Source organism: Bos indicus x Bos taurus, chromosome 29 (assembly GCF_003369695.1).
Source record: "Bos indicus x Bos taurus breed Angus x Brahman F1 hybrid chromosome 29, Bos_hybrid_MaternalHap_v2.0, whole genome shotgun sequence".
Lineage (NCBI taxonomy): Eukaryota > Metazoa > Chordata > Mammalia > Artiodactyla > Bovidae > Bos > Bos indicus x Bos taurus.
The window spans coordinates 5,635,425-5,647,016 of record NC_040104.1 but is presented as its reverse complement, the minus strand read 5'-3'; the positions used below and the strand labels follow the sequence as shown (position 1 = coordinate 5,647,016).

At 58.2% G+C, this 11,592-nt stretch overlaps 1 protein-coding gene across 1 annotated transcript; it reads right to left on the bottom strand.

Moving 5' to 3' along the window:
• Window positions 1–364: 364 nt before the first annotated feature.
• Window positions 365–10,450, bottom strand: UNC93B1 (unc-93 homolog B1, TLR signaling regulator). Its single transcript, XM_027532162.1, has 11 exons — window positions 10,289–10,450; window positions 9,992–10,133; window positions 9,254–9,407; window positions 6,418–6,579; window positions 6,076–6,208; window positions 5,641–5,734; window positions 4,976–5,100; window positions 4,342–4,524; window positions 3,245–3,518; window positions 2,005–2,123; window positions 365–1,143 (listed from the first exon to the last, which is right to left on the bottom strand). The coding sequence occupies exons 1-11, from the start codon at window positions 10,382–10,384 to the stop codon at window positions 808–810; spliced, it is 1,818 nt and encodes a 605-aa protein (XP_027387963.1). The 5' UTR covers window positions 10,385–10,450; the 3' UTR covers window positions 365–807.
• Window positions 10,451–11,592: the final 1,142 nt, after the last annotated feature.

Below are 11,592 nucleotides of genomic sequence, written 5' to 3'. Positions count from 1 at the left end.
GATGGGGGTGGAACAGGAGGGCTGGGTATGCTAGAGGAGGGGGCAGAGGGACCTGGGCTGTGGGACTCCATCCTCTCCTCTAGCCCAACGTGGGGCTTGCTGCCCCCATCACACTCCCCTGAGGTCCCTACTGACGACCCCCAGGCGCCTCTTTGTCCTGAGTGGGTGGGGTGGAACTGGCAAAAGCCGGCGGCTGTGGGCAGAGGCGGTACCTCCAGGAGCGGGAACAGCCTGGTGAGCAGGGCTTAGGGGACCCTCCCTCCCCAATCTCAGTTCAAGGCAGGCGACCCCAATGCCCCAGTCGGCTGGGTCACCCGGCCACACACGCCGGGCCATCTCCGCTCACCCACGACACGCTTCCCAATCAGGATAATACAAAAATCTCTTTATTGCCCATTTTCTTAAAGTCGTCGTACACCTCGGCGGACCATGGGGAAGGATGTGCAAAGCAGGCGACACATCGATCAGCCCAGTTCTGGAGCCGGGAGCTAGGGCGGGACTGCGGGGTCCCTGCCCCGGGGCTGGGGCCGGGGAGTGGGTCGTGGAGAGCGGCCCCTAAGGTCGGAGGATGGTTTCCGCTGTGCGGTCTCTTGAACCCTGGGCCTGGCGGAGGGGTCTCGAGGACCCAGTCCGCCTTGGAAGAGGCTGCGGGGAGGATCCCAAGCTCCAGGTGGCCAGGCTCTGGGAGGGGCGTTCCTGAACCCGGGGCGGGGCAAGCAGAGGGTCCTTCCGGAAATTGGCGCGCGGAATCAGACGGACCCCGACCTGAGACGCGTTAAACCTAGGCCGGAGATCACGCTTGGCCCTTCACTGCTCCTCCGGCCCATCGCCTCCCTGAGCCTGTTCGTAGGGACAGGGCCGGCGATAGAGAATGGCTGGTTCCGGGCCGGGTCGTGGCCACGCGGGCGGCACCTCCTCCTCCGCGCAGTCCCCCCGGCCGCCACCTCCGCAGCCGCCGCGCTCGCCCTCCGCTTCGCTCTCGTCGGAGTTGTCCTCCTCCAGGTAGCGGTAGCCGCGCACTTTGTGTTGGGGCCGCGGGATGCGGGGCTGGCGTGGGACCACGCCTCGCCGCAGCTTCTGCTCCATCCACAGGTACGAGGCTGCGGACGCCACCAGCGTCACCAGCAGTACCGTCAGCTTAGCCTGGGCCAACAGGGGTTAAATGCAGGGGACCCGCGGCCGCCGGCCCCGCCCCTCGCCCGGATAGGCACGCCGCAGCTCCTCGGCTGCCCTTCCCTCCTCCTGGGGGCCAGCCAAGCTCTGGGTACCGTCCTGCCGGCAAGGCCCAAACCCCAGCTCTGTCCCTTATGGCCACCCTACTTCTCAGGGCCTCGGTTTCCCTTCCTGTAATGATAATCCTTTTGCCTCCCGGGGTAGTACAGAGTTTGACTGTAACAGGCAGTCAGAAATAATTTTACATTATAAGGCAGTACATTCACACATATTCACAGGCATACTCCCTGCTATTCTCTATTCTGTCATTAAAAAAAAAAAGTTGGCCAGGGATTTCCCTGATAGTCCAGTGGCTAAGACTCTGTGCTCCCAATGCAAGGGGCCCAGGTTCAATCCCTGGCCAGGGAACTAGATCTCACATGCTCCAACTAAGATCCTGTGTGCTGTAACTAAGACCCAGTGAAGCCAAATAAGTATTTTTTTAAATTGTTTTTAAAGTTGGCCAGGACCCTTGAGGGTCAAGAAGGGAGAGGGACCTTCAGCATCCAGCTCAGAGCCCAACATCTAGTGAACAGGTGACCAAACAACCCACCAGGCAGCTGGGATGTGCCCACAAGGAGAGGGCAAACTATGAACCCTTTCAGACACGGGTAAACTGAGGCTGGCAGGAGGTGCAGTAAGTAACAAACCAGTGATGGGTGTGGGGCCAACCAGTGGGCTTTGCCCAGGGCCTAGCCCTTGGACCCAGAATGCCTTTCAGGGTCTGTGAGGCCAGGGTGGGCACTCAAAAGTATCTGTTGTCTAGGGGGGTCGAGTAGGGATGGCCCTTACCTTCATGGGCAAGCTTGAGCCCAAGTAGACGGTGAAGATGGCCACAGCCTGCCACCAGTGATAGATGGTGAAGATGAAGTCTTGCCTCTCCTTGTCCTCATACAGGATTCCCAGGAGTGCTGCAGACAGGGCAGGGCAGAGAGGGGAGAGGGGCCAGGTGGGGCCCAGAGCTGCGGATCTCCTTCTGGGGATCCCCAGATGCCCTGTGCTGGTCCTAACCCTTGGCAAGAGCGCTTAGAAAGCTGTTGTAAACCGGTCCTGGCTTGCCCCCTAGTGGTTCGTTGTTGTTCAGTCGCTCAGTCGGCTCCAACTCTGCGATCCCGTGGACTGCAGCACTCCAGGCTTCCCTGTCCTTCACTATCTTCCGGAGTTTGCTGAAACTCATGTCCATTGAGCCAGTGATGCTAACTAACCATTTCATCCTCTGTTGACCCCTTTTCCTTTTGCCTTCAATCTTTCCAAGCATCAGGGACTTTTCCGGTGAGCCCCCTAATGGACACATCCTGGTTATTTTTCTGGGATGCAATGGACCTGCTCTGGGGCACAGACCTTGATATGTTTCCAATGTTCTGGAAACTATGCCAAGGTGGACCCTGCCTCCTAGTATGAAATAAGGCCTCCCCAGTGTTTTTTTTACATGGTCCCTAAGAGGTGTCCAATACTTTGGCCACCTGATGCGAAGAACTGACTCATTGGAAAAGATCCTGATGCTGGGAAAGATTGAAGGTGGGAGGAGAAGGGGATGACAGAGGATGAGATGGTTGGATGGCATCACCAACTCAATGGACATGAGTTTGAGTAAACTCCGGGAGTTGGTGATGGACAGGGAAGCCTGGAGTGCTGTAGTTCATGGAGTTACAGAGTCAGACACGACTGAGCAACTGAACTGAACTGAACTGAAAAGGTGTCCATAGAGCCCCATACTCAGCTCATGGAACCACACAATGTCACCCTGAATCCCATGCCTGCCCTGGAAATCGACAGGATGTCCATGCACGTGACTCAATACCTGCTTTGAGGGTGTCCACAGCCCCCATCTGTTCCTGCAGTGTCCATGGACTTCCCCCCCCCCAACATAGGGATCCCCACCTGCCCTCAGCAAGTGCACAGGCCCCATGACAGCCCTCCAGGGTGTCCATCGCCCCTAAGTTTGTCCCTTGGATGTCTGTGCTTCCCACAACTGCCCCGAGGAGCCCCTGGATCCCCTGTCCAGCTACCCAGAGCCCACGGCTATACTCACTGCTGATCCCAGTCTTGTTGAGGGCACTGCCCACACCCCAGAGCACGGCTACTGTGTAGAGGATCCAGATGTGCTGCAGGGTCCGGGGCTTGGGAGCCCAGAAGAAGAGGCTGAGAGTGAGCAGCAGGTGCAGTCCAGCCCCCGCCACCAGGGGCACCGGGCGTGGCAGCCACAGCCCCAGCAGGCCCAGGGCCGAGGAGGCCGAGGCGCCCAGGCTATAAGCCACGAGGAGGTATGCCAGGCGTTCCAGCCCCACCGAGCACACGCCGTAGCCCTAGGGGGAAAGGGGTGAGGTTGGTGGTCAGCTGGCCCAGGCTCTTTGACTCACATTACGCCACATCCTACCCTCTCAACGGCCACCACAGGGCCAACTTCCTCCAAAGCTCTTGGGAAGATTCCTTAGTGACAGACCATGAGAAAATGCTTGGACAGTGGCCCCGGACACCAAGGTTGGAACCCACGTGGAACCAAACACTTTCTGAGCATGGTTCTGTCTCAACTGGAAGTGAGTCATTAGACACTTCACAAATGAGGAAGCAGCCTGGGAGAGGTGAAAGTAACTTTCCCAAGGTACACGGGGATTGAGGGAGAGAGGCAAAAGGAGAGGGGGGGAAATATCTGGGCCTACAATTGTCCCTCGGTGTCTTCAGGGGGTTGGTCCAGGACTCTGCAGACACCCTCTGTGGATGCTTAAATCCCTTCTATAAAATGGGGCAGTGCTGTGGGCCCTCTGGATTTGTGAATGCGGAGGGCCAACTGTGTTTTTATTACACATACTTATAAATTCGAAATTTGAAAAGACCCTGATGCTGGGAAAGATTGAAGGCAGGAGGAGAAGGGGACGACAGCGGATGAAATGGTTGGATGGCATCACCGACTCAATGGACATGAGTTTGGGTAAACTCCAGGAGTTGGCGATGGACAGGGAGGCCTGGCGTGCTGCAGTCCATGGGGTCACAAAGAGCGGACACGGCTGAGCAACTGAACTGAACTGAACTGATAAATTCGAAACCTATTTGTTGTTGTTTATCCGAAACTCAAATTTAACGGGATGTCGTGGACTTTATCTGGCTTTACCCTCTGCAGGCTGCACTTACCAGCGCGAGACCAGTGCAGGCAAAGAGCACCTCGAAGCCGCTGTAGATGAAAAAGGGCACGAGGTGGCGCAGGCGGAAGTCGCGCACGTGCTTGAAGGGCAGCTGGAAGATGTTGCCCCAGCCCACGCTGCGCAGGTCGATCTCCTCCGTGGGCCGGTATGCGGCTCCGCACAGGCCCAGCACCTGCGGGCCAGGAGGTGAGGGAGGGGGCGGGCCGCCGGGAGCCTTGGCTCCGCCCCTTGAACTCGGCCCCGCCCCTCAGCCCAGCCCCGCCCCCGGCAAATCCCAGGACCCGCCTTCTGGCCCCGCCCCCAGGTTGAAGCCACACCTCGGACCCTCGCCCCGCCCCCCATTCCCCCCACCTCTGGTTCCGCCCGGTGTCACAACCAGTCCTCCAGGACCCTGTCTCCAGCTCGACCCCGGATCTGGCCTGGACCCTCTCTCACTGGCCTCTGGCATTCCAACTCCTCTCTCAGTCCACAGGCATCGGCCACGCCTCCGAGCCTCAAGCCCAGCGCATAGGCTCAGGTCCCCTCCCGAGGACTTAGCCCTGACTCCAGACCAGACGAAGCCGCCTCTCTCCCCGCCAAGGGCCCCAGACCTGACCCTGCCACACCCCCACCCCGGGCCGCACCAGCAGCATGGCCAGGAAGGCCACCGCCATGAGCACGCTCTCCACCACAATGAGGTTTCGGCTCCGCGGTAGCGTTCGCAGAACCGTCTTGTTGAAGCCGAGGAGGATGCCCTGGCTGTTAGTGCCTGAGAAAGGGGAAGGGGGCGGGGGGGGGGGGGGCGATGCATCGTGAGGCAGGGAGCAGGGCACACTGGCAACTCAGCCATAAAGAAATGAGACCAAGCAGATGGGTGAGGGGAGGGTTAGAGGGGTGGCTGAGGATCCGTGCCTGCAAAGGCAGGGTTCCTTGGGAAAGCCCTTTGGAGGTGAGGGCCAAGGGGGCTGAAAGTACCTCTCCCCAGGTTGCCAGCCCACCTCCCACCTCCATACATCTCCCTGCATTGAGGGTATACTTGATCCTGAGATTCCACAGGCAGCCTCAGCCCAGATGGACCTCCTCTAGGCAGCCTTCCCGGATGCACCCTACCCTGACCCCAGGTTGAGTCAGATGTCCTAAGAACAAGGCCCTTTGCTTTTCCCAATCACCAGAGCTGTGATGGCAGGCTCTCAGCTCTGGTTCCTGTGAGCAAGGGCATCCTTTCTGCCCTTGAGGGCCCAGTGTCTGCCGGGTGACTCAGCAGGGGAGGCAAGCAGACCTTAGGGAACCCACCCCCCTGAGCACTAACCACAGTTCTGCACGTTGAACAGCGTGTGGTTCAGGTCATAAAGGTAGTGGTTCAGGAAGTAGATCATGGGCAGCTGGGCGCAGGCGAAGCTCAGCTGTGGGCAGGAGAGTGGTGTGGGTCAGGTGCGGGGCATGGAACCAGGTGGAGAGGACAGGCACCGTCTGGGAGGGGTCTGGGCACAGTCTTGGGAGGACAGGGGCCCTCCCATCTCTGGGGGGCAGTCCAATGGTGGGGGTGCCCGATGCAGGAGGACTTCCTCCTCGTCAGCACCATGGACAGTGAGGTGATGAGGTCTCTGTCACTGGAGGTAAGCAAGCAAGGGTTGGCCTAAGAAAGGGCTGTGGACTAGAGGGCTGGAAAGACTGGGATGGGCTGCAATATGTGATTCTGGGCCTGTAATAGCCTGCCTCCAGGGTCCCCATGCATGGCACTCACGTGGAAGAAGCTGTAGAAGATGGCTTGGAAGACCAGGAGGTAGGGTGCATGGGAGCCCCGTGGTGGGCGCTGCTGGGGGCCCTGCTCATCCTGCTCCTTGTAGTGGGAGTACTCATAGTATTTCTGGGCCATCCTGGACCACAAAGGAGAGAAGGCTCTCCCCCGCCCTACGTCAGCCAGCCGGGTAGCACCCAGGCATATGTGCTACCCGGCCTGTGTCCCACCAATGGGGAAACTGAGGCCCAGAGGGCAAATAAGGCTGGCCTAAGGTCCCCCAGCTGAGGTGGACAATACAACTCTGTTGGGTCCCCGGTCTTCTACCCTGCTGTCCACCAGACTCACCTGGTGATGTAGTTGCCCATGGAGGCCCAAAGAGGCACAATGGCCATGCCCAGGGCCACAGCTGAGGGCACAAGCGTGTAGTAGCGCTCCCAGTAGTTGGTGGAGACGAAGAGGGCGTAGATGCCCACAGCCAGGAACATCATCCACTTGGTGCCAAAGAACCTGCAAGTGGGAGGAAGGATGCTGGCACCACAGGCTACCCAGAGGGCCTCAGCCCAAAACCACAGGGCCACAACTCTGGGTCTCAGCTCCTGAGGCTGGCTGAGGTGGGGAGAGACCCCTGGCCTTGGAATCGAGGGACCTGAACTAGAGTCTCAGAGATACGGACTTGCTGGTGGCCTCAGGTGAGCCACTGTAACCACACAGATGTAATGTGCGCCGTACCCCAGCTGCAAGCTTCTCATGGCCACTGCAGGGATGGAGGAGATAAAGCAGGGAGAGGGTATCAGGAGACAGTGGCCCTTGGACACAAGAAGCCCTCATCTGTGTTCTGGGCTGACTACCGAGGCCCCTCCTCCACCCACATGCAGGACCCAAGCGAATGTCCGAGGAACTTGTCCCAGGAAACTGGGTGGAGGAAACTGAGGACCACGGAGAGAGCCCTGGCGCCCCATCCCCTCTGCACTTTGCCCTTTCAGTCCAGCGTGGTCAGTTGGGAAGTTTCCTCTTCACTGGCTCCTAGAACATCAGCCTCACTGGCTCTTGGAAAATGTCACATCATATTAGGAAGGGGTTGACGAAGGACAGGACAAGGGCCCACTCAGGGCGCGGAGGCTGATCAGGTTAGACACCACCCTTCTGATCCCGGGATTAGCTTTGTTTTGGTTTTTGTTTGTTTGTTTTGAGTATTTGTGCTCATTATTTCCTTTATCTGAGTTTCCAGCAAGCTCAAAGTTCAGTGACTCTGATTTTCTGATACAATTGCTTTCTCTTCTACAACAGGGTCTTCCTGGCTCTTTTTTTTTTTTTAATTGGAGTATACTTGCTTGTGAAGAGATTAAGAAGAGGTGGCAAGAATACACAGAACTATACAAAAAAGGTCTTAATGACCTAGATAACCATGATAGGGTGGTCACACACCTAGGATCAAACTAGTCCATCCTAAAGGAAATCCACCCTGAATATTCAATGAAAGGACTGATGCTGAAGCTGAAGCTCCAATACTTTTGGCCACCTGATGCGAAAAAGTCGACTCATTGGAAAAGATTCTGATCCTGGGAAACATTGAGGGCAGGAGGAGAAGGGGATGACAGAGGATGAGGTGGTTGGATGGCATCGCTGACCCAATGGACAGGAGTTTGAGTAAGCTTGGAGTTGGTGATGGTCAGGGAGGCCTGGCATGCTGCAGTCCACAGGGTCACAAAGAATCGGACACAACTGAGCGACTGCACTGAACTGAACTGCCATCTAATAAATAGGCAGGCTGCTGCTGCTCCTGCTAAGTCGCTTCAGTCGTGTCAGACTCTATACGACCCCATAGATGGCAGCCCACCAGGCTCCCCAGTCTCTGGGATTCTCCAGGCAAGAACACTGGAGTGGGTTGCCATTTCCTCTCTAATGCATGGAATTGAAAAGTGAAAGTGAAGTCGCTCAGTCGTGTCCTACTCTTAGCGACCCCATGGACTGCAGCCCACCAGGCTCCTCTGTCTGTGGGATTTTCCAGGCAAGAGTACTGGAGTGGGGTGCCATTCTCCTCTAATCTATTTGGGGAAGGGCACCGAAACTGCACTATACATTCTGAAACTGAAAAAAAGTAAAAATACTAACACTCATTGCTGATGAGGCTGTGATTTTAAAAATGACAGTCAGTGCTCAGGCAGGTGGCACAGTCCTTTGGAAAGTCCACCCGGGAGTATGGGGGTAGGGAAAGCATGGGGGTTCCGAGTCACTCTGCCTGGGTTCAGACTTTCAGTCTGCACTTCTGCCTGTGGGAATGGGTTCAATCTCTTGGTCTCCCTGTGTCTAAGATTAGAGCATCCACCTTGGCTTGTAGGGAATGCAATATGCTTATAAAGTGCCCAGCACAAAGGAAATGAAAGGAGGTTCCTGTGAATAATAGCGATAGGTTTCAAGAGCCATAAAGCCTTTTATATGCTTCTGACCTAGTCAGGGCAGTTCTGAACGTTTATCCTAGGAGGTTTTCTTCCTTCCTTCCTTCCTCAGCCTCTCTCTCTCCCTCACCACCTCTCTCTTTTTAGTTTTAAGACAAGGAAACAGTCCAGGAGCTGGGGTGGGGCGGGGGTTGCTTTTGTTTTGGAAAGACAGGGGAACAGATCCAGTGTATGCACTGATCTCTGGGTCCCATCTGAACACAGACCTACCACTTGGTGGTTAGGTTCTGGTGGAGGGCCCGGAGACGGCCCTGGATGCCAGTAAGGCGCAGGTCTGGAGTAGACGCCCCCAGGGCACCTGCCCAACCATGCCCTTTGCAGTGAGCGATGTCCTTCAACACTGCCACCCTGATGGGTCCTGGGGTGCGTCCCTGGGCTTTGCTAGCTGATCAGATTCTTTCCAGAAACGCCACAGCCCTGACCTCATAAGGTCATTGTGGCCCCAGGCCACAAAGCAGGGCACAAGAATGATGCCACGTGGGGTACGGGCAAGCTGAGGGAAGGAGCCAGAGCGAATTCCTGTTGCTTGAGACCCACGGTGTCCCAGGGCAAAGCTCCTGTTTCTTCCCCAAACCTGGGTTTCACTCCTTCTCCAGGTCAGCAAGGCCTCTCCCCACCCCCCAGGAACACCAGGGCAGCTGGAGACCCCGGTGTCCAACAGCCCTTGCACCCCTTCAAGGTCGGAGTGGGGGCAGCCGGGCCCTGGCAGGGACGCCACGGTGCACCTGATGAGCACGGGCGTGTAGAGCAGGGCGGCGATGGGCGTCACGTTGATACCCATCAGCATCTTGCTGTCGATGTCGGGCAGCCCCATGTTGCCGTACTTCACCTCACGGTAGGTCTCATCATAGTGCAGGATCAGCTGCATCTGCAGGAGGCCTGAGGGGGCAGGGAGCGGGCATGTAGGGGGCCGCCTGGCTCTGGGGGAAACCAAGCAGAGGCGGGAACGCAAAGCCGGGCAGGGAGCTCCAGGCACCAAAGGGATCACTAACTCCAATGCCCAGGACAGCGGGGTGGCCCAGACTGGACGAGCGTGCCACTGCCAGTGGCAACGATGGTAACTTGAATCTAGATCCCCTCCCCTGCGTCGCTTTGCAGGACTTTCGGACCCCAGCGCCCCCATGCCCTGCCGCCCCCCAACTCAGGATGGCAGCAGACCCGCCCAGGGCTCCCAGCCCGCCGCCCACACACTCTCAAGGGCCGAGGCCGTCCCCGCCCCCCCGCCCGGGGACGCACCCACTGAGGGGGCGCCGCAGCTGCATCAGCGAGGGCGCAGATTGAGAAGTGAAAGAGGAAGGGAGGCCGAGGTTTCTCTTTCCGTGAGAAACCTCAGGTCCGCAGACGGAGCCGGAGGAGGGGAGGTGGGGGGAGCCTTGGGTCCCTGCGCGGAGCCCGCGGGCCGTGCCTCCTCGCCGGGCCCGGGGCCCAGCACGCCGCAGCGGGGCGCGCCGCCGGCCACCTACCCAGGTAGACGCCGTAGGTGAGCATGCCGCCCGCGCTGGCCGCCAGCACGTTCTTGAGTACGCCGAGCCGCTTGCGGCGGTAGTAGCGGCGCTCCTCCTCCTCCTCGTTGTAGTTGGGGTACGCGCCCACCAGCTCGTCCAGCTGCGGGGCACCACGGCCGCTCGCAAAGGCGCATCCCGGCCGCTCCCGCGTCCAGCCCCGCCGCCCCCGGCTCCCGGGGCTGCATCCCACTCCCGCCGGGGAGTCCCAGGTCCTCCCGGTGCCCGCGCCCCGACGCCATCCGCGTCCCCGCTCACCGGGGCCTCGGGCCCGTCGGGAACCCCGAGCCGGTCCTCATCGCCCTGCGGCCCCGCGGCCCCCGCCACCGGGTAGAGGGGCGGCTCCGCCTCCATGGCCCGACCCGCGGGAGGACTCGCCCGGGAGTCAGGCAAGGGGCCGGCACTTCCTCCCGGCGCCGGGACCTGCCGCGCCCCGCCCCCGGGCCACCTCCTGCCCTAGGGGAGGCCCTGCGCGGCTGGAGGCGTGGCCGGCAAGGGTGTGGGTGTGTGTGTGTGTGTGTGTGTGGGTGTGGGTGTGTGTGTGTGTGTGTGTGGGTGTGTGTGTGTGTGTGGGTGGGTGTGTGTGTGTGTGTGTCTGTATGTGTCTGCGTGTCCGTTGTGTCTATTTCTATGTCTCTGTGCGTGTCTGTGTGTGTAGGGGAGCGCTCACGTGTCCCTCAGTGGCCTCAGGGATGGGAGGTGATAGTTCGAATCCCCACTCTGCCACTTCCCTGTGTTGTGACTCTGGAGATTAACTCCACTTCTCTGTGACTCTGTTTCCTCACCTGTAAACCAGGGATTAAAAAGCAGAGACATCACTTTGCTGACAAAGGTCTGTTTAGTCAAAGCTACTGTTTTTCCAGTAGTCCTGAATGGATGTGAGAGTTGGACGTAAAGAAGGCTGAGGAGGGAAGAACTGATGCTTTTGAGCTCTGGTGTTGGAGAAGACTGCTGAGAGTCCCTTGGATTACAAGGAGATCAAACCAGTCCATCCTAAAGGAAATCAGTCCTGAATATTCATTGGAAGGGCTGATGCTGAAGTTGAAACTCCAATACTTTGGCCACCTGATGTGAAAGACCCTGATGCTAGGAAAGATTGAAGGCAGGAGGAGAAGGGGATGACAGAGGATGAGATGGTTGGATGGCATCACCGATGCGATGGACATGAGTTTGAGCAAGTTCCGGGAGTTGGTGAAAGACCAGGAAACCTGGCATGCTGCAATCCATGTGGTTGCAAAGAGTTGGACATGACTGAGCGACAGAACAACAACAAACCAGGGGATACTCAGCTCAAAGGGTTCAATGGGCTATTTCGGGATTGCTGGGTTAATGCAAAGCCTTAGGAAGGTGCAGGACCATAACAAGCTCCCCTCAGCCTTCCCACTGTCATCCCTATCCCATCTCCAGGCCCCATCTGATGTGTTTGCAGGTCACCAAAGAGCCCCCCAAGGATTCCCTGGTGGCTCAGTTGGTAAAGAATCTTCCTGCAATGCAGGAGACAAGGGTTCAATCCTTGGGTCAGGAAGATCCCCTGGAATCTTGGCAATGCCAAGGAAATGGCA